Raw genomic sequence first — 21,718 nt, 5'->3', positions numbered from 1 at the left:
GACCTAACAATCCCCAGCTCCCATGGGAACAATGAAAACCATGTTTTAATAACAATGTACTAGCTGTCCTAGGGGAGTGGGTGGGGCTGTGGTCTAAACCACTGAGCCTCTTGTGCTTGCTGATCGGAAGGTTGGCAGTTCAAATCCCTGCGACTGGGTGAGCTCCTGTTGCTCTGTCCCAGCTCCTGCCAGCCTAGCAGTTCAAAAGTGTACCAGTGCAAGTAGATAAATAGGTACCACTGCGGCGGGAAGGTAAACAGTGTTTCCATGTGCTCTGGTTTCCATCACAGTGTTCAGTTGTGCTAGAAGCGGTTTAGTCATGCTGGCCACATGACCCGGAAAGCTGTCTGTGGACAAACACTGGCTCTCCTGGCCTGGAAGAGAGATGAGCGCCGCAACCCCATAGTTGCCTTTGATTGGACTCAACTGTCCAGGGGTCCTTTACCTTTTACTAGCTGTCCTACACAAAGTTTCTTCTTTAGAATGAAAGAAGCCTCTGATTTCATAGCACAGGTAGCCAATGTGGTGATTTTAGCACTCAGAAAGGTCTATTGGCAGTCTTTCAGATATGTGGGGCCTCATTTAGGACTTTAAATATCAATGTGAGCACTTGAATTGGACCTGGAAACTCTTCTCTTCTCTCCCTGTCCTCCCCCCGCCCCCCAATGCCAAAAAAAGCCTCCCTTGTAGTCATTGCTTGGCTGCAGAATTGTACTGCAAAAGTCAGATAAGTACATGTTTTAAAGGATGGCTGTTTTCCTGCTCACATATCATTGTGCAAAAGGCAAGTGAGGTAAGTTTGCCTCCAATTGTGAACTGAATCAAATTTCTCCCTCATGTTCACCAGAATAAAAATAGTGCAAAGTTGTCCAGAAATATGGGTTACTGAATCTATCAATTCCAGTTTTTCTCAATTTCTTATTCACATTTCCATATCAGTTTGTGATTTAAAAACAACAACACAGAGAAACAAACAAAAAAATGTTTCCATATGAAACATGAAAACCTGGGAAATCCTCCTGAAAATTGTGTTTGCTTCATAGTTTCTTCGTAGTTGCAATTTTGCCAAATTATTAACATTATTTCAAGCAGCTTCCCGCTATGTAATACATGTTCTTCTGCCATTCTACCTAACATAAGCATTTTGATGCACACTTTGCCCCTCTACACACACACACACTTCTGTACCCATTGTTGTGGGTTGGGAGTCATATTACAAACTTCAGAGACGCGCAAATTTCAAAGGATAGCTGTGTTTCAGTTCATGTACTGATTTGGAAAGTGAATTGTTCATGCTGACAACTGAACTGACTTTCTCCCTCATCCCTAGCCAGAAGTCAACATTTGGAGAGGTGTGGGCTTTTGAATAACATTAATGCAGAGACTAAACTAGCCATGAGAAACTGAATAATAAAGTGAGTGTGCTTAGCATTACATATCAGATTGAGAAACATCCATTTGATAAACAGTTTATTTTTAATGCTGCTATGTGTATCTTGCTGAAGTCCTTCAACATCTCCAGTGACTCTATTAAGTGACATCACCTCACAGAATTTCCATTTTCTAGACAGACTCCAGGAACTGGTATGTGGCTTATGGAGAAGAATGCCTGCAATGATGGGTACAGCCCAAAGACTGCACAGGAGATATCATGTGATCCAACAGTAATGCACTTTGAACCCACGGCTGGTGTTATTTAGATCTTCATTATTTTATTTCCAAAGAACCACCTCCTGTGCTGCAGAAGACTCAGGGTTCCTGGGTGCAGGGAGAGTAGAAAATAAAAAAAGCCATCACTAGTCCAACAAGACTGCTGTTCAGAATCCACTAAGCAAGCAATAACAATAATTTTAGATTTTCAGCTATATGATTAGATTTATTTAGCAAGCAAAGACGTCAGAGCTACAATTCTCAGAGTGGCTTAACAGCCCACCCCTCCTCTCAGAGAACTCTGGGAATTGCAGCACTGTGCAAGGGTCTCCTTACAACTCCCAGCACCCTTAGCAAACTACACTCAGTCTGCTGAACAGGTGTTGCAACCAGGGGTGCCAACTTGAATAAAATAAGGGGGTGCCCAGGTAAGCCACACCCCACATAATCAATCACAAGATGACACACTGTTTGAATGGCAATGGCCACCAACTTTGCAGGGGCCTGGATTCCTCAAGTATTTTATTGTGGGGGTGGGTTGAAGGGACCTCAGCTCCTAGGAGTGCCATGGCTGCTGTGCTACTCATTGCTGGTGGGCAACGCCAAGTTTCCTGCAGCTCTCCCTTCTGACGGTCCCTAATCTTAAAAATGGGTTTGTGCCAGTCAACTCTTCTAGTAGTGGGTTGCTCTCTGAAAAGTAAGGTGCCTGGGCAGGGTTGGAGTGCCCTGTTTTGCCACCTAATGTGAAATGGGAAGGTGCAGCCAGTGTGGTGTAGTGGTTAAGAGCGGTAGACTCGTAATCAGGTGAACTGGGTTCGCTTCCCCGCTCCTCCACATGCAGCTGCTGGGTGACCTTGGGCTAGTCACACTTCTTTGAAGTCTCTCAGCCCCACTCACCTCACTGAGTGTTTGTTGTGGGGGGAGAAGGGAAAGGAGAATGTTAGCCACTTTGAGACTCCTTCAGGTAGTGATAAAGTGGGATATCAAATCCAAACTACTACTACTACTACTACTACTACTACTACTACTACTACTCTTCTTCTTCTGTTGCTCCCACTGCTGCCCCCTTTACCTGGGTGTCACGGCAGCTCCCACAATGACAACAATGGCAGCAGGCTTGTGAGATCTTGCAGGGTAACTGCCATTTCTTTGCCGCCTGTGGGGTGCCCACTGCATGGGAGAGCCACTCCTGTGTATGGGCTGTACTTACCTAAGAGGAAACACAGGAAACAGGCAAAGCAGCCTGCGAAGAATCCCAGGTATGGTGCTGCATGAGTCCCATCTGAATCAACCTCAATTGCAAGCTTGCAGTATGTAACCACTAAAGAACAGAGCAGAAAGAAACCTGCAGGCAGAAGGAGGACGAAAGAAGACTTTGTGGTGATCCCATTCTCCTTTCTCTCTTCTTCTGGATGCCTTAATTTTATTTTCAGAATTATCTGGTATGGACACCTTAAACATACATATCCATCAATAGTCGACATAAAGCTTTCAAATACCCAAGATCAACTTAAAATCACACTTAGTCAGCCCTATACTCCATGGCTGAGCAACCTTGGGCCCTCCAGATGTTTCTGGACTGCAACTTCCATCAACCACTGGCTATGCTGGCTGGGGCTGATGGGAGCTGGAGTCCAACAATGTGTGGACACAGATACTAGACCCCTGCCCTACTCTCACTTCCTTGAAAGTAAGTCCCATGGACCTTAGTAGGCTTTATTCTCAGCAGACATGAATATGATTGCATGAGCAATACACATACAACAACAACAACAACTTTCTTATTTAAACTCTGCCCATCTGGCTGTGTTGCCCCAGCTACTCTGGGCATCCCTGTCAGTGATAAAGGGAAGAGGAGGAGGAGGAGGAGGAGGAGGAGGAGGAGGAGGAAGGCACTTGACATAAGAAATGACCAGCTCAGCCTGGCCTTGTTCACTCACATGCATGAGTTTCTGACTGAAATAGGAAACCCAAGGTCTTCACATAGGTTGGGGGGAAGTGAAAGGGCTTCAAAGATATCTGACCAGGAGACGTAACATACAGACATGTGCATACAGATGTATTTTTTATATCTGCCACCATTCGGTGTACAAAGCTGGGGCTTAAACAGAGAAAGGAAATGAATTGTATGGACTATTTTCTTTTTTAAAGATGCATTTTTACTTTTGACCTTCTTATTCCAACTTGTTTTAATAATAATAATAATAATAATAATAATAATAATAATAATAATAATAGTAATTTTTATTTATACCCCACCCCAGCCAAGGCCGGGCTCAGGGCGGCTAACAAGCAATAATAAAAACAAGTTGCGTGGCTAATCCCTCCCCCCCCCCACTGTAGAATAAATAAAGACAACGGACACAGAATTTAGGTTAATGGGCGTAAATGGCCACAACTTTATTGATTACAGGTAAGAAGGGTATTGGCTTTTAGGCATTGGCCCCTAACCGACTATCCGGTCTGACCGGGAAGGGTTAAACACCAACAGGGGGAGCCACCCGAGATGCGTATCCCTAGGCGCTCCCCGAGGGGTTACCGCTCGGGGGCGCGCTTTAGGCCCTAGCCTCCGTAGGTTTCGGACGAGGCGTCGCCCCTCGGAGTCCTTTAACGAACTACCCTTCAAGCATTGGGGGAGGTGATGGCGTTCCTCCCCCACCCAACCTCATTTGCATGACAATATACTACAATACCCCGGCCAATGCCTACCGCCAAAACCAAGGGAGTTGTGACGATTTGCTACGAGGTAGGCGAAAAAACCAAGTGGCACCAAAAACCAGCCAATTAGCCAAATGGAAAAACTCCTACCAGGCCCCTTGCGGCGACCAGCCGAAGCCCATAGCAAGGTCAGTGGCAAACCTAAAGGGAGGGTGGGTGGGAAACCGCGTCAGCTGCTGGGGAAAAAAGGGGCGAGCCGAGGGCTGCCCCGACCTTAAGTGGCCTCTGGGAGGCCCGCCCCTGCCGCCAGCCGATTGGCTGGCGCCGCGGTGGGATGTAAATCAAGGGAATTCCCTGACTCCGCGAGGCTGGCGCCAGCCTCGCGGGAGTGAGAGTGGGCGGGGTCATTTGCCCGCAACCCCCCCTCCTCCTGAAGTTCGGAATGGGCATTGAATTCACAAACACACACACACACACACACAGAGAGAGAGAGAGAGAGAGAGAGAGAGAGAGAGATTTGGGGGGGGGGCTTAAACTAGGGACAACCCCTATCAAACTAGTGTTCAGTTATTTATAAAGCCTTTGCTTGACATAGCGGCCTTCGTAAGGCCTGGGAATTTAGAGGCTACTGGCCTCCCGCTTTCCAAGCCAGGTGAGGGGAACCTTTGCTCCCTCCACCCAGATGTTGCCAAACTGCAGTTCTCATCATCCCTGCCCATTGGTCATGATTGCTGGGGCTGTTAGGAGTTGTAGTTCAGCAGTATCTGGAAGGACAAAGACTCCTCACACCTGCTCTAGAGAAAGACTATCACCCAGGGAGGAGGCCTCACCGTATGGCACAGGATTCCTGTCCCCTTTCTCATTTGCTCCCTTTTGCAGTGTTCACAGCTGGTCCTTTCTCTCCAATCCTGAATCAACACTCTTCCAAGGCTCACTGCTCTGTGATTTTTAGCTGGTTCAGGGGTGGGGGTGGGGGTCAGGAGTGCTGTTCTGTCATATATTGCTATTATGGCTTACACAATACCTGCGCTGAAGTGGGCCACAGAAGAAAGCAGGCTTTCGGATACCACCTTTCTCATGACCCGAGCAAGAAACTCCCATGACAAAAAAAGGGCAACGAAATCACTGATTAAGGCTAGTATCAAAAGGAGGCGGACCACATGCAGATATTCTAGAGGAAGTGAAAGGAGTGGGAAAGAATTAATGATATATAAAGCTGCATTATACCATATCAGGTTACTTAGAGTTGGAGTGGTACAGTGCTTTAGGCCACATGCAAAGCACACATTTAAAGCGGTATCATAAACAGTGATGGCTTCTGGGAGATAATTTTGGGAACCATTGTTTGTTAAGGGTGCTAAAAGTTGTTAGGAAACACTTATTCCCCTCACAAAACTACAATTCCCAGAGCAATTGCTCTGCCCAGGGAAATCCAGGAATTATAGTTTGGTGAGGGGAATAGGGGTCTCTCCTGACAACTCTAAGCACCCTTAACAAACTGGAGCTCCCAGAATTCTTTGGGGGAAGTTATCACTGTTTAAAGTGGTGTCAGATACCCTCCAACACTTCTCCAATGGAAAGAGAGATGTTCCCTCCAAACTTTTCTCCAATGAAAATAGGGATATCCTATTCCCTACCCTCCAACACTTCTCTGATGAAAATGGGGATATCCTAAGGAAAAGCGGGATATTCAGGGATCAAATCAGAACCTGGGATGGCTTCTATAAACCTGGGACTGTCCCTGGAAAATGGGGGCACTTGGGAAGTCTGGTGTCATAGTATGTTTAATTTGTGGTGTGAACATAGCCTAGGAGTGGACAGGTGAGGGTTCAAGTTAACACTCAGCTATGAAGCTCTCTCACTGGTTCATTTCACATATCGTGTTGTAAACAGTGGACGCTCGGGCTGTGAATGTGATCCATGCAGGATGCACGTTCGCAACCTGCAGTGTCTGCAACCCGCAGCGTCCGCAACCCGCAGCGTCCGCAACCCGCAGCGGTGCATCTGCGCACACGCAGGTTGTGATTCAGTGCATCTGCGCATGCACAACTGACAAAACCCAGAAGTAACCCGTTCCGGTACTTCCAGGTTTCGGTGGTCAGCAACCTGAAAAAACACAACCTGAAGCATCTGTAACCCAAGGTATGACCGTACTGGTAAATTCTGAATGGCAGGAGCTAATAATGAGAGACCCTGTAGCCACACCCCCAAGGAAGGTCCAAAAACACAGCAAACCTCCCCCCACCCCCAGCTCAAAGAGCATCAGTACTCTTATAGCATGATAGCCAGTTTCTTGTGAACAGCACATCCTCAATCCCCTGCAATTTACCATGGAACAGAATGTATACAGCCCCGATCATTCCTAACTCATTTGTCCTGGGACTCAAGAAAATGGAAACCTGTCTTGTGTCTCTCACCATTGACGGGGAGAAAAACGTCGTCACACTCTAGCTGATGGTTGCATATGGCCCACAATCCGAAAACAAAATAGCCGTCCACATAGTCGTGTCGGAGCCATAAGGGAGTTGCCATGACATTCACGAGCAGCATGAAGTTGATAAAGCACAAGGTGCAGTAGGTGCTTCTGTAGAAGGATGCCGAGCATATCTTGGCAAGGATCTGAGGAAAGAGGAAAGCCCACATCAAGCCATCCTAAGAGAACAGTAAGGCTTTCATGGTGGTGATTGGTACAATGATGGAGAGCATTTATAATTTTGATGGGAGGCAGCCAGAGTGGCTGGGGCCACTCTGGCAGATAAAGTTGATGGATTATGCCGAAATGGCAAAAATGACTTGAAGAATCAGAAATCAGGAAGACCAAAATTTTAAGAAAGAATGGGGGAAATTTATAATTTATAAAACCATTGTAAACCGTTAAAATTGTTAGTAGGATTGGAATAACACTTGTAGATTAATTGTGAATTTTAGATATAACGGAGATGTAAAAGATTTGGATTATTATAAAAGGTGCAGGAGGAAATGACTAACAACAGGACCTACAAAACAGAGGAAGGAAGTCCAGGAGATTCTTTGGAATCTTGTTTTTAAGTTGTATGTGGGATATGGGATTGTAAAACTGTAATTTGAAAAACCAAATAAATAAATTAAAAACAAAACAAAACAGTGGCTGGGACAACCCAGTCAGATGGGCGGATAATAATAATAATAATAATAATAATAATAATAATAATAATAATAATAATAATAATAATAATTTGTTGACTGACTGACAGACAGACAGACTGAATGACTGTTTTTAATATATGCTTTCAGCTGTTTCTATTTTATCTGTAAGTCACCTTGAGTCCCTTCTGAATAAAGAAGGGATATCAAGATGATGATGATGATATCCCTCTGCTGCTGTTGCATCCTTACTATAGCCCTTTCCAACTTTGTATTTCAGACACGTGTCTCTTGAGAACTGCAGTACAGGTGTGGGCAACATTTCATTTTCCAGAAGTTGCTGAACTATAACTCCCATCAGCCCCAGCAAGTGTGGCCCATGACCAGGGGTGATGGCCGTTCAGCAACATCCAGAGTGCCAAAGGTCCCTCACTCCTGGCCCCATAGGAAGAATGAGAGGGTGGTGAGAGAAAGAGAAGGGAGGCGAGATCGAAAGGAAGCAAGAGGTGGAAGAAAGAATACATGAACGATAAAGGAACCGTTTGTTTGTGTCCGAGCCTTGCCTACTGTGTCCTGCTTACCAGGGGCAACAAAGCAGGTAATCTGGCAATAGATCTTTGGATCCCATGTATTGTCAAACACTTCTTAGTCACTATCATCTCTGCCAGGAGTTGTTATGGACCTTAGGCATCAGAGAATAAAAAACTGGTTTGAGGCCTCCTTCACTCTGTGCTGGTCACCTAGCGACCACCACCTGACGTTTCCACGCCTGCTTTTGTGATGTTTCCAGTGATGTCACACACATTCCGCAGAAGCGGATTTAGGGGAGCACAACTGGTTCTGCCACACTGGGTGCTGAGCCGAGAAGGTGCCACAGGGGGTGCCGCAACAATGACTTAGAATGGAAGGCGAGAGGCAGGGGACTCTGAATTTTGGTGTTGCATTTGGCGCTGCTGAAATTTGAAGAAGCCCACCACTGCATTCCACACATCACCTCTCTTCCTGCTTATTCCTGGCGTTCTCCAGCTTCCATGAAAACAACTGAAGTCATTTTTTAAATATTTATGTTATATTATTATGCTATTCCACAAGCCCATTGGCCACCATACAGCTACATGGTGCCAAGTGACCTCCACCTATTTATTTGTTTATATGCATTTATAAACCACTTGATTACAAAGCTTCTGCAATTCTGCAAAAGCGTAAAAACATGGAGCTGGATGCATAATCCACTATCTCGAAAAACTCAGTTTCTGGTGCTCACAGAGAAGACCAGCAGGAAACTCAGGTTTCTGTTTTAAGGACCAGGCAGGTTCCCAGTCCTTCCTGTTGTGAATATATGCTCGCAGGTGTCTGGGGAGTGCTTGCAAAGGCCTCATGAGCTATAGGAGCTGTTCGGCTGGTGCATTTGTTACATCTGAAGTAGCAATTAAGGGAGTTTGGATTTGATATCCTGCTTTATCACTACCCGAAGGAGTCTCAAAGCAGCTAACATTCTCCTTTCCCTTCCTCCCCCACAACAAACACTCTGTGAGGTGAGGGGGCTGAGAGACTTCAAAGAAGTGTGACTGGCCCAAGGTCACCCAGCAGCTGCATGTGGAGCAGAGATGCGAACCCAGTTCCCCAGATTCCGAGTCTATCGCTCTTAACCACTATATCACACTGGCCATATCCATCCCTTACTGACTGTCTCAGGCATTAAGCTCTGCAGTGGGAGCTTAGTTGGTGGTTGCATCACCCTCAGAAGGGCAGAGAATAGCAGCCCAAAGAGGACGTCCTCCATGACAGCCCCTATATTATGGAATTCCCCCTTATTGGAGGGGCATCTAGCAGCTTCAGGATACAGTTTTTGGCACATGCTTAAGATGAACCGTTTAAAAATTAATATTTTGTTTTTCATGACCCACCTGAATTTATGTTGTTGTGTTCCATCCTGGAACGGTATTGTGTGTTTTAAAATTGCAGTGATTTTTATCCATTCTAAAATGTGGGGATTATAAAGCTTATCAAGCAATCATATGCTTACATTACTTAGACCAGGGATCTAAGTGGCCATGGACACAAATAATGCCAACTCTGTCCCTATATCTGCTCTGGCAACACTCATTACAGGACCTAACCATGTCGCCCATAGCATCAGGGGATTCGTTTGCCTGCTCATCTTCGCAGATCACCCCCGAAAGAGGAAATGTATCACCAGGACAAATGAGGACACAAATTGGCAGAAATCTGGCACACACCAATTTATATGTACAGCTGCAAACTTAGAGATCATGGCTATCAATTAAGTAGAGTCACAATGCGTCCTATTGCAGTGAGTAAGACCAGGTGATCTGTGTGCCTGCTCAGTCTGAAACTTCAAGGCCTTTCCCGCATCTCCCCCTTTTGATGGTTTATCTCTAAACCAGACGGGTTGGGCAGTCCTTCAAATAGACGGCACCTTCAAATGGAGGACCGTCCGATGAAAAGTAGGACACCTGGACATCATTGACATAGATAGGCTATGGCTCTAGTCTGTCTTTCCCTTGGTAATGTCTACCATTACAGAACATGTGGTGTGGCATGAGACCAACATGGAGAGAATTTCCTGGCCATATGAAGCGAGGTTGAGATATGGCATCACATGTTTATGGTTTTGACACCATCGATGGGAGCCAAGCTTGATCCTCATTCACAATGTGCTCCATCACCCACCCACCACTAAAACACAGAGCCGGCTGGTGCCCATGGGGTCTAATAGGGCAGAAGGCAAGGAGACCAACATTAGTTGGCGCCAGAACCAATGACAGCCAGAGCCAACTCACTCTAATTTTGCTCCCGTTCTTCTACCTGCTAAGTTCTACAAGGGCAACAGTGAGCTTGAGGGGGAGGAAGCTGACAGGCAGTTCCACCAACCTGAACTGGTTGCAAATACAAAGGTAGACAGGCGGGGACTGGCTGAGGGCACACTGACATTGGCAGGGCGGTGGCCCACTTACCCAACTGGGCCAGCCTCCCCTGCAAAGCTGTCATATTGAGAGTTGGGTCTGGGTATGGGGAGGGGGCTAAGGAGGGAGTGTGGCCGGGAAAGAGTCCCCAGGGGCATATAAGGAGGCCTGGAGGGTCAAAACTGGGCCGCTGACTCCCACCCCTACTCTTGTGGAGAGAAGTTCTTCTGAGAGCCAGGTGGGTGAAGAAGGTTCTATGGCAGTTACAGACATTTGGAACCTGGTTAGGAGATTCCAGAAAGCTGAGCTGAGCTGGGGATGTTCTATGGAAGAAGGGGTGCATCCCACTGAGCTTGTTGCTGTGGCCAGAGGAACTGCTGACCCCAGAGGGTGAAAGCAAGCATCTAAGAAGCAAGCCTAAGTCACGTACATGGGAAACAGAGGACTGGTAAGTGGAGAGGAACCAGAAAAATAGCCACAGCTGGAAACAGATATATGACAAAGATAGATACTATTTTAGAATAGCCTCCTCTACATTGGTCGCCAGTGTGGTGCCCATGGGCACACGTGTACCCATAGAGGTCTTCCCAGGTACCCCTACAGCAGGGATTACCAACTGCCACAGGTGGGAAAAGGTAAATATCGTCTCAAAAATCCACTATGCATGAGAATTGGCTTCAGGATGGTGATGTCAGAGCGAGGGCAGGAGAAGGAAGTCCTTGCTCTGCCTTCATTCTGGACTCATCATCTGCACAGGAAGAAAAGCTTTGGCCTCTGCTTTGTATTTATCCAGTGCTAAAATCTCTCTGCTGAAAGCTGAACCCAAGTTTCCTTTGGTTGTGCCTCTTGACAGTGCCTCTGCTGTGTTTGTGACTCTTTCCCACCGCTTAAAGATGCATTTTTCAAGGAAAAGTAAGTATGAACAGCACAAAAGATTTTGACGGAGACATCTCCATTTATTTAATCTGCCTACTATTTAATATGAGTTAGATACAGAAGTGTAGAAAGAAATAGATCTTATGATATAATAATAATTTTTTTATTTATACCCCACTCATCTGCCTGGGTTTCCCCAGCTACTCTGGGCAGCTTCCAGCATATAAAAAAATATAATTAAAAAGCTAAACATTAAAAACTTCCCAATACAGGGCTGCCTTCAGATGTCTTCTAAAAGTTGTGTAGCTCTTTATCTCCTTGACATTCGATGGGAGGGTGCTCCCTGGGCAGAGTGCCACTGTCTGTCTGTCTGTCTATCCTATCTCTATGACTTCATCTGCGTTATACATTTAAAGCAGTGCCATGACACTTTAAACAGCAATGGCTCCCCCCCAAATAACCCTGGGAAGTAGCACTTATGTATGCATAGCAGATATCCTGCCATTAATCTACAGCCCGTCCTTGAGTGCTTTTGCCTGGCTGGAATGTGCTCTTCAGCTGGGAGCATGCCTCTTGTTTGTCTGGAGAGAGGCGAATGGCCTTTGTATATATGCAAACCACTGACTCTTGGGTGACTGCAGCGCAGCCTCCTATAAAGAGTTAAGTACAATACCTGTTGCTTTGCCCACTTTTGCCTCAGTTCCTGTCCACCTTTTTCTATGAGGTCCCTGGAGAATTGTCTATGGGGAAATGAGGCTCTTGTTGTAGGCCCCCTTAAGCTTGGTGGAAGACAGCAGGAGGAAGCAGCCCAGATAGAGGGTTAGCAGTTTCAACGCCTCACCAGCAGCAACCTGAGGCCAGAGCCATGGAACAGAAATGAGCAGATGGTCAGGGACTACATCTTGGAGCTCTTGGAGGAAACTGATTTTCTAGATCTATTTCAGTTGAGATTTAGGCCTGGTTTAGACGCAGAAACTGCTTTGTTTGCCCTGTATGATAAAGTCTCTTGGGAGAGAGACGGGAGATGTGTTCCTGTTAATTCTCATCAGACCTCTCAATGGCTTCTGGAGCAACTGTCTGAGTTAGGGTTGGGAGCCACTGCTTGGTGGTGGTTCTGGTCTTACTTGAGTGGTCATTTTCAGAGGGTGATGCTCGGGGAGAGCTGTTCAGCCCCATAGAGCCTTCAATTTGGGCTTCCTCGGGGTTTGAATTTATTCCCCTATGCTCTTTAACATCTACATGAAACTGCTAAGTGGGGTCATCTGGAGGTATGGAGTATGTTGCCAGCAATATGCTGATGACATACAGCTCTGCTTATCCTTTACATCTGCAGGTACTTGGACCCTTGTCTTGCCTTGGTAATGGACTGGATGAGAGCCAGTAAACTGAAGCTCAATCCAGATAAGACTGAGGCACCATTACTGGGTGGTTCCCTAGACCAGATGAATGGGAAGTTGCTTGCTCTTGATAAGGTTACGCTCCCTGTGAGGGATCGGGTATGCAGCTTGGATCCTTTCCTCAAGCATGCTGGTTATATGAGGCTGGTGACCCTACAGATTTTTTTTATTTTTTTTGAGTTCGATTTATATTTACAAATTCCAGAGCAGTTCACAAGTCACACTGTCAAAAATAGAACATCATCATCGTCATCATATGAGCAGACCTTTCCAGAGAGGATGCAAGACTCTTCTTTTCCATAATGAAGGTGCCTGGTGCCTAACACAGGATTCTATGCTGGCATTGGATGTTAGCACACTATTTAGAATACTGCTGCCTGCTTGTGTTTTTGATGTGGATGTTTGGAATTTAATGTTTTCACGAACCACGTTTTATGGATGCTGGTGCTTCTGGCTTGTTAAAACATCTCACTTCCATCACCCCTTCCCATTCCACCTCCCGGCAGAAGGCCACCTTTCTGAAGATAGCCATTTGTCCTTCCGGTACAAGTTCTTCATCAGAATATTCAGCTGCGTTGGCCTGGTCGGTTTGTTTATCAGTCTTCTCTCTCCGTCCTGGATTGAGATCTTCCACAAGGATTTCGTCACCAATTTGGGCCTCTGGAATATATGCATAAACAGAAGATGCAAGAGACTTAGGCTGAACTCAAGTAAGGCAGCCCCCTTCCCTCCCTGCCTCCCTCCATCTTTCCCCACCCCAGCAGTGAACCTGGGGGTTGGTCTTTGAATTTCGGCAACCCATGTCAAGGATTGGGGAAATGTGTTGCCAGGTCTGACCCTACCAGTGAATGGCAAGGGAGGAGGTGGAGTGGGAAAGTGATGTAGGGTGGGGCTACGGGTGCTCCTGCACCCCCTAAGTCAGGGTGGTCCACTATGCAGTCCTAAAGGCCTGTTTTGGCAGGCCGGCAAAAGCTTAGTTTAACGGCACCAACTATAAATGGCCTTGGGTGCCTGAGCACCCACAAACTATTGTGGGTGTTCAACATCCACACCGTGGGGTGTCCAATGAGACTTCCGGTGCCTTGCAAAGCACCAAATGTCACATCTGAGGCCTCATGGGTGTCAGGAATGTGCCCCCTCCCCAAGCGCAGCAGAAGAGTCAGCCTCAGAAATTGAGCTGAGTGAGCAAGGGGCTGCCTCTGGGGATGAGAGCTGCCTGTCAGAGTTTAGAGAAGACAGCCTGCCCCCCCTTCCCAGAGAACAAGCTGTTAGCTCCCAAAGAGAGGAAGAGCTGGAAGTCGGCCCAAGTGTTGCCAGGCAGCCAGCAGATAAGCCAGAGTCGCAGGGTGCATCTTCTGGGGAATAGATAGGCCGGTCGTGCAGTCCCCATATGAGGAGGTTGGAAAGAATCAGAGAGCAACAGAAGGGAAGGAGAAGAAAGGGATTTTGGCATCCTTCCTTTTGGGGGAGGGACGATGAGTCAGACTGAGCAACTAAGGTTAATGAGAGCAGGCAGAACGCCATGCTCTGGATGCGTTTTTCTTGTAAATAAACTGACGAAGAGTCCTTACTGCTTAACAGGCTGCTTGCCTGCCAGATATCATAATAATGGGGGCCCCAGGTGCTGCTGCAGCGCATGCAATGTAGCACAAGTTGATGCCCTTGGCTTAGTGTTTTCCCCACTTTGGGAACAAGGTGGGAGGTCTCTAGGACCCTGCCAGTGTCTCCCACTTCCTTCCCAAAGCCTGGTACCACAATTAGTCCACCCGCCGTGTGACACGGCAGTGTGTGGCCTGCAGGTCTGAAGTACCCTTGTGGCCCACTTGGTATGAAAAGTTGGACCGCTCTGCCCTAAGGGGTAGTGAGGAACACTTTCCTATTACCAGTGTTGAAGGAAGATTGAGGTGCCCGCCAGATTGGCACACAGGAGCGGGATGCCATCTTGTCCTTTGCCTCAGGTAGCAAAATTTCTTGGGCCAACACCATTGTCAGGGAGTGGCTGGAAGATGAGGAGTGGTTGGAGGCTTCAGCCAGGGAATTCCCAAGGGAAACTCCAGAGGAGGAGTGCTCAGAGCCAGGAGGTTAGTGGTGGAACACTAACACTGGGGAAAGGTCAGAGGGAGGGAACTGGGAGAAGGGGCTGGATGCTGAGGGGAGCAACAGGGTTTAGTGAGCAGGGAGAGCCTGTGACAAGCAGAAGTTCAGACTCCAAGGCTGCTGAAGAATCCCAGGAATTGCCGTCTCCTGCTGCAGCAAGCCCCTATCCCCCCCCCCCGGTCTCCAAGAACATGCAGAATAATGAGAGCAAAACAGTGGCCAGAGGTGTGCAGACACAGTTTGAGACAGCTTGGAAAACATCTGGGAAAAGAGGAGCCTTAGAAAGGGTGAAAGGCAGGGCCCTTCAGCCCAGGCAACTCTCCATAGAGGCGAGACCTGCTGGGAAGGGTTGCTGAGTTGTCTGCCGTTTCCTTGAATAAAGAGTTAACTTCACTGACAATTGACTCTGCCTCTTCCTGCTGACGTGCTTGGCTGACTCTAGCCCTGGCACCTGTGTACTTGCACAATCTCCCTTAAAAAATGCTTTTCTGTGCTCATTCTTTGGTTGCAGAACTGTGCTGCAAAATTCACAGGCGTGGGGATTGTAAAGGACAGCTGTGTTTCAGATTCCACGCTGGCTTGAGGAGTGTGCGTGGGGGAGCTCCTCATTAAGATGAAAATTAATTTGAATGACCCCCCCCCCCTGTTCCCTACTGTTCTGTAATGCTAAGAACCGATTCTCTCACACATCTGTCTTTCAGCATCACTCACCTTTGATTCTCCCCAGACATCCTCCTTGTCATCAGAATCTTGATGTCATTCAGCACATTCCTTGGCTTGGTGGCAGCTGCCTGCACACTGCTGTCCAGCACCAGCTTAAGGATATCCAGGTGGCCAGCTGTCACCAATTTATGCACAGGTACCGCTCTCTCTGCAAGGCTGATTATTTGCTCTTAGCATTTGTGTAATACTTCAGTTCTACTATGCCCATGTTGCATTATTGTGATCTTTACAGCTCCCCTGTTAAGTAAGTGAGTATTATTCAGTGCTGGGATGACCCTCCCAGTTTTCTTGCCTCCTAATTGCTGCACTCCCCATAGCCTTGGATGTGATAGGGCTAATGTCTCTGGCCCATTGCTTCCAGCCTCACACTGGACAAAATATTCCTTCATTGCAGAGGGTTGGATTAGATGGCCCTCATAGTCCCTTCCAATTCTACAATTCCATGATTCTATGTTTTATTTCCCAGTTTAAATAACACCCAAGTAAGGCTTTAGAGTTTCACCAGCCTCTTCAGCAGGCAAAGAGGGGAGGAAAAGTTGCAAACGTCTAGCTTGTTCGCAGCTTGACTCCCCTTACTTGATCTGCTAGTGAGAGTGTAAGTAGGATGTTGCAGTTAGGCTATTAGGAAATTTATACAAACAGAATATTAGCAGACAGAGGGAAAGCAAAGAATTACTGTAGCGGAAACAAGGAGATAGAGAACTTTTTTCAGTTCAAAGGCCACTGAGGTCCAAAGTATTGCTGGAAGGGCAGGTAAGCCTTGCCCGCAAAATCAATCACAAGACATATATACACTTATCATTTGAATGGCAATGGGGGGGGACTGTCCCCCTCCAATATTTTATGGGGGGCAAAGGGACCACAGCTCCTATGTTTCTGGGCATTCTTCCAGGAACCCCATGCCAGTGGTGGGCAGTGCCCTCTGGTGTCACATTTCAATGACGCATTATGAACGTTAAAGGCAGAACATAATGTGTCCATCTCCATTATGAAACCGATTCCTTAATGCTTCCTTAGCGTTATAAACCATGAATGTAGATCCGCCCTCACAATTCTCTATCCTCCAGCCAGGCGAGCAAAAAGCACGGTCAGAGTTCAAAACTGCATTCCAGCCAGGCAATTGCATTCTAGGGGGGTGCGAAGCAACGTCAGTAAGGGGTGTCCTGGGGAGGGGGCAGATGGAGGGCCGCCTGGAGGGATGCTGCTGGCCTCCAGGCCTGGGGTTTCCCTTTTTGTTTGAGTGAAATGTTAAATGTGGGCCGAGGATCTTTGGTGCATCGAATAGCATACTGCAGGGTACGGCAACTCCCTGCAGGAGAAGGGCTTTTGTCAGGGCTTTCTGCTGAGTGCTCTTTTTTCGTACCCACAGGAATCATTTCACTGGTCACCATGGTATTGTACGGCACGTCAATCTCACCCAACAGCACCTTGGGCAGCCCAATCCCTCATACGACCTCTCCAAAGTATCTCTCCTGGTCCTTTGGGATAGGCTGCTTGGCCAGCTTTCTGTTCCTGACAAACAGTGAGTTTTCCTTTTGTGCCCTGATATACAGGGGATGCAGAAAGGAGGAGAGAGACAGAAGGGAGGGAGAGGAAAAAAGAGGAGGAGCCGGCTGCTGAAGCCACGCTATGCCCTCGGGTCCAGTATTGGACCACTTCGACCAGATATCCCCAGCCGATGTGGACAGACTCCTCCGAGCTGGAAAGCCCACCACTTGTCCTCTCGACCCGTGCCCGTCTTGGCTGATTAGAGCGTGTCCAGACGAGGTGCGGGCCCTCCTGGGGAATATCATCAATTTGTCCCTTGGCACGGGGACATTCCCAGGGGAACTGAAGGAGGCAGTGGTGCGCCCGCTCTTAAAGAAAACATCATTAGATCCTTTAGATCTATCCAATTACCACCCGGTTTTGAATCTTCCGTTCCTGGGTAAGGTGATTGAGAGAGCGGTTGCTGAACAGCTTGGTGGGTTTCTGGATGAAACATTGGCTCTGGATCCATTCCAGTCTGGCTTCCGCGCTGGTCATGGGACCGAGACGGCTCTGGTCGCCCTAACAGATGACCTTCGTAGACAGCTGGATCGAGGCGGGTCAGGGCTGCTGATTCTTCTAGATCTATCAGCAGCTTTCGACATGGTCGATCACGAACTTTTGGACCACCGCCTTACCGACGTGGGGATCCAGGGCACAGTCCTTCAATGGCTGCGCTCGTTTCTCTCTGGTCGGGGACAGAGGGTGGCGCTTGGGGGGGAATTGTCATCGCGCCACTCCTTGGTGTGTGGAGTACCTCAGGGCGCGATACTCTCCCCGATGCTTTTCAACATCTTTATGCGCCCCCTCGCCCAGCTTGTTCGGAGTTTTGGGCTGGGTTGTCATCAGTATGCCGATGACACCCAACTCTATCTGTTGATGGATGGCCATCCTGACTCGGCCCCAGACACACTGACCAGATGTTTGGAAGCTGTGGCTGGATGGTTACGTGGGAGCCGGTTGAAGCTAAATCCTTCGAAGACAGAGGTCCTGTGGCTGGGACGGGGCGATATGGGATTGGGGGGGCAACTCCCATCTCTTGCGGGGGCGCAATTAGTGCCAGCACCGTCCGTTAAGAGTTTGGGTGTAATCTTCGACACCTCCCTTTCCATGGAGGCGCAGATTGCAGCTATAACAAAGGCGGCATTTTTCCATCTCCGCCAAGCTAAGCAGTTGGCTCCTTACCTCTCTCGCCCTGACCTAGCCACTGTGATCCACGCGATGGTCACCTCCAGACTGGATTATTGTAACTCGCTCTACGTGGGGCTGCCCTTGAGACTGACCCAGAAACTCCAGCGGGTGCAGAATGCTGCAGCGAGACTCCTTACGAGGTCTTCGCTGCGAGATCACATTCACCCGGTGCTATACCAGCTGCACTGGCTCCCGGTGGAGTACAGGATCAGGTTTAAGGTGCTGGTTTTAACCTTTAAAGCCCTATATGGCCTAGGACCCTCGTACCTACGGGACCGCCTCTCCTGGTATGCCCCACAGAGAAACCTACGGTCTTCAAATAAAAACATCTTGAAGGTCCCAGGCCACAGAGAAGTTAGGCTGGCCTCAACTAGAGCCAGGGCTTTTTCGGCTGTGGCTCCGATCTGGTGGAACACTCTGTCACAAGAGACCAGGGCCCTGCGGGACTTGACATCCTTCCGCAGGGCCTGCAAGACAGAGCTGTTCCACCAGGCCTTTGGCCAGGGCACAGCCTGACTCCCTCGGCAATCTTCGCAGAGCTCTGGCCCAATGGTTGCTAGTGGCTTGAATTAATTAATTTTTATAATGAATGATTTTAGAATGTTGTTTATGTTGTACCTTTGTACTGTTTTATTGTTGTTAGCCGCCCTGAGCCCGGCTTCGGCTGGGGAGGGCGGGATATAAATAAAATTTTTTATTATTATTATTATTATTGGCTCTGCATTTTGCTGCTGTGCTTTCTAGATGTTGAAGGGACTCGGCCCCAACCCAAAAATATTGGGAAGGAGCTGGCATCCCAGGGGGCTAGAAATTCTTTTAAAATATTTAACATCTTAAAAGCATAGGCATGAATTTTCACGAGCCACGGCAACAAAACTGCAGCAGCAGCAGCAGCAGGCACTCTCCTGGACCGACCTGCGCAAACCGCCTTGCTCTGAAGGACCCCAGCCTTGCCTTAGAGCGAGCCAGAGGGGAGGAGGAGCCTGAAGCTGAAGGCATGGCAAATGGTACCCACGTGTTAGTGGCTGCAAAAGTGTTAACAAGGGGAACGACCAAGCAGGAGCCAGGGCAGTGGGGAAGAGGACAGGGGTTGGTTCTGGAGAGACGTGTGCAGAGCCAGTACATCCATGAAGCAAGTTTAGGCGACCGCTTCAAGCAACAGGATCCACTGGGGCAGCAGATCCAACCACCAAGGAATACGGTGGCAGCAACAGCTGTGGCACACTCCTTGGAGGCCAGATTTGCTGCCACTCTTTATGAATAGGCGGTGTGGGTGGTCTCCTCTTATCCTTGTTCCTGATGTAGACCTTTGTTTCTCCCTTGTTCTTGATGTAAATCTTCACTCACCCCTTCTTCCCTGGCTGGGGGCGGAGGGCACCTCAGGTTTGCCTCAGGTACCAAAACGCCTTGGGCCAGCCCTGGCCACGTGCACAATCTGGGAGAGCCAGCGAGTGAGTGGAGAGCCTGGGGCCAAATTCACACCCAGCCATGCCCACCACCCTAGGCAATTGCCTCCTTTTGCCTCAGGATGATAGAGCTGGCCCCTTGCACGCGTCGATGGGGGCTGATGACCGTCAGCGCATAGCTCTAGTGCTCAAAAGCTTGCACTGGCTGTGCATAGATGACTGGGCCTGCTTCAAGACACTTGAACTGATTTACATCTTGTAAATCATCTAGCATCTTGGGTATAGTATATGTTAGGGATCACCCAAACCCTTATACCCCTGCCTGATCACTAAGATCTTTGAGGAGTCTCTGCCATGGCTGACATGGCTCAGATATACAGCTTGACACTAACTGCAAACGATGTATTCAGTGTTGTGAGCCGAAACCTGTGGAACTCCCTCCCACCTGACATTAGAGACAGAGCCCTCTTTGCTGAACTTCAGACCCGTGGCAATGTGCTTCTTATTCCTGGAGGGTAGTGTTTGGTTTTATGACTTTTATTTTTTGGGTCCCTGTTTGGTCTCTTGCTTAGAAATGCTGATGATTAATAAAATAATAAATTAAGTCTACCAACAACTTGTGTTCTCCCCACTCCCACCCACCCACCCACCCTGCCTCAAACAGTACTCCTGTTCATCCTGATAGACCTTCAGGGAAACACCAGCACGCATGATGACCTCAAGCCAAAACAACGTCGCCTGATCTTGGTCACATAGAAGAGTGTGGAAGCGCATCGGACTTGCACCAATCAAGAATGTCCACATTTAAAGATTCTGATGGAGTTTTTTCTCCCCACCATCGCCGAAGAAATACCCTGGAAGGAATATCCAAAAAATCTTGTTATATCAGAATGCACTTTTCCCCCCTTTTTTAAAAAAAAATATTTTTATTTATTTAATTTTTAAAATTAAGTATGAAGAGTGCAAGAAAGAAAACCAAGCAAGAACAACCATACGCAAAGAGCTTCCTGCCTGAATCCACAATGGTGTGAACAGGGAATCCCAACATAAAGCAAAATCACAAGATCCGAAATTTACTGTAACAGGAAAGGGCCAGGGGATCAGCCTACTTCTTCAAACCCCAAGTGTGACATTCAGCTATTATTATTTTTTACTGAGAGCTGAACCATTGAAATGAACATCCACGTGGGGACTAAGGGTCCTGTGTTCTGTATTTCTAGGCACAGGTCCGGGCTTTCCGGGCCCGAGTCCAAGGACTTTATTTGCTTGTTTATTTTTGCCCCAGCACTTTCCCCATGAAAACCCCACTCTTTGCTGCTGAAAACAATTCCAATTTGGTGGTAAAGACTGTGTTTACCTGGGGAGAGTGGCAGTGCAAGGGTGAGAGGTAGGTGTCAATGAGCCCGAACTTTGGTCCCTTAATTTTGATGCATTTACTTTGAAAATTTGTTCCATACAAACCCACTGCTATAAAATTTAGATTTGGTAAAGATGCTTAACATGGAATGCAAACACTTGTGTGTGCATCTCTCTGTGTGTTTTTCAATGTTCTAACACCTAACTTTTTCCATTCTCCTGGGGCGGACTTTGACAATGTAGCACCCTGTGAAAGGCTAAAATATCTGAACCAGAGGTGGGTGGAGATGGAGGAGGGGCGATTTCATAGAATCATAGAATCATAGAGTTGGAAGAGACCACAAGGGCCATCGAGTCCAACCCCCTGCCAAGCAGGAAACACCATCAGAGCACTCCTGACATATGGTTGTGACGCCTCTGCTTAAAGACCTCCAAAGAAGGAGACTCCACCACATTCCTTGGAAGCAAATTCCACTGTCGAACAGCTCTTACTGTCAGGAAGTTCTTCCTAATGTTTAGGTGGAATCTTCTTTCTTGTAGTTTGGATCCATTGCTCCGTGTCCGCTTCTCTGGAGCAGCAGAAAACAACCTTTCTCCCTCCTCTATGTGACATCCTTTTATATATTTGAACATGGCTATCATATCACCCCTTAACCTCCTCTTCTCCAGGCTAAACATGCCCAGCTCCCTTAGCCGTTCCTCATAAGGCATCGTTTCCAGGCCTTTGACCATTTTGGTTGCCCTCCTCTGGACACGTTCCAGTTTGTCAGTGTCCTTCTTGAACTGT

At 47.8% G+C, this 21,718-nt stretch overlaps 2 protein-coding genes across 5 annotated transcripts; one reads left to right on the top strand and one right to left on the bottom strand.

Annotated features, from left to right (window-relative positions):
* Positions 1 to 1,455: 1,455 nt before the first annotated feature.
* LOC309535934 (uncharacterized protein) lies at positions 1,456 to 8,192 on the bottom strand. The gene is made up of 5 exons (XM_082229438.1): positions 8,013 to 8,192; positions 6,726 to 6,927; positions 5,333 to 5,479; positions 2,861 to 2,995; positions 1,456 to 1,758 (listed from the first exon to the last, which is right to left on the bottom strand). Exons 1-5 carry the CDS (start codon positions 8,088 to 8,090, stop codon positions 1,697 to 1,699), a joined length of 624 nt encoding a protein of 207 aa, XP_082085564.1. The 5' UTR covers positions 8,091 to 8,192; the 3' UTR covers positions 1,456 to 1,696.
* A 1,717-nt stretch (positions 8,193 to 9,909) lies between these two features.
* On the top strand, positions 9,910 to 21,198 carry LOC309535933 (uncharacterized protein). 4 transcript variants are annotated; one of them, XM_082229436.1, is made up of 7 exons: positions 9,910 to 10,806; positions 11,212 to 11,270; positions 13,138 to 13,341; positions 14,590 to 14,712; positions 15,456 to 15,587; positions 16,821 to 16,973; positions 20,528 to 21,198. In XM_082229436.1, the coding sequence occupies exons 2-7, from the start codon at positions 11,252 to 11,254 to the stop codon at positions 20,530 to 20,532; spliced, it is 636 nt and encodes a 211-aa protein (XP_082085562.1). In that variant the 5' UTR covers positions 9,910 to 10,806; positions 11,212 to 11,251; the 3' UTR covers positions 20,533 to 21,198. The 4 variants fall into 4 exon arrangements, 3 of the variants coding, with proteins under 3 accessions (XP_082085562.1, XP_082085561.1, XP_082085563.1); XM_082229435.1 differs by lacking the exon at positions 20,528 to 21,198 and adding an exon at positions 20,240 to 20,469 and having other exon boundaries at positions 9,933 to 10,806; XR_014221445.1 differs by lacking the exons at positions 14,590 to 14,712; positions 20,528 to 21,198 and adding an exon at positions 20,240 to 20,469 and having other exon boundaries at positions 9,937 to 10,806; positions 15,430 to 15,587.
* Positions 21,199 to 21,718: the final 520 nt, after the last annotated feature.

The sequence above is a fragment of the Podarcis vaucheri genome (assembly GCF_965113315.1).
Source record: "Podarcis vaucheri genome assembly, chromosome: 7".
NCBI lineage: Eukaryota > Metazoa > Chordata > Lepidosauria > Squamata > Lacertidae > Podarcis > Podarcis vaucheri.
Note: the sequence above shows the minus strand (reverse complement) of the source record. Positions and strands in the feature narration are given on the sequence as shown.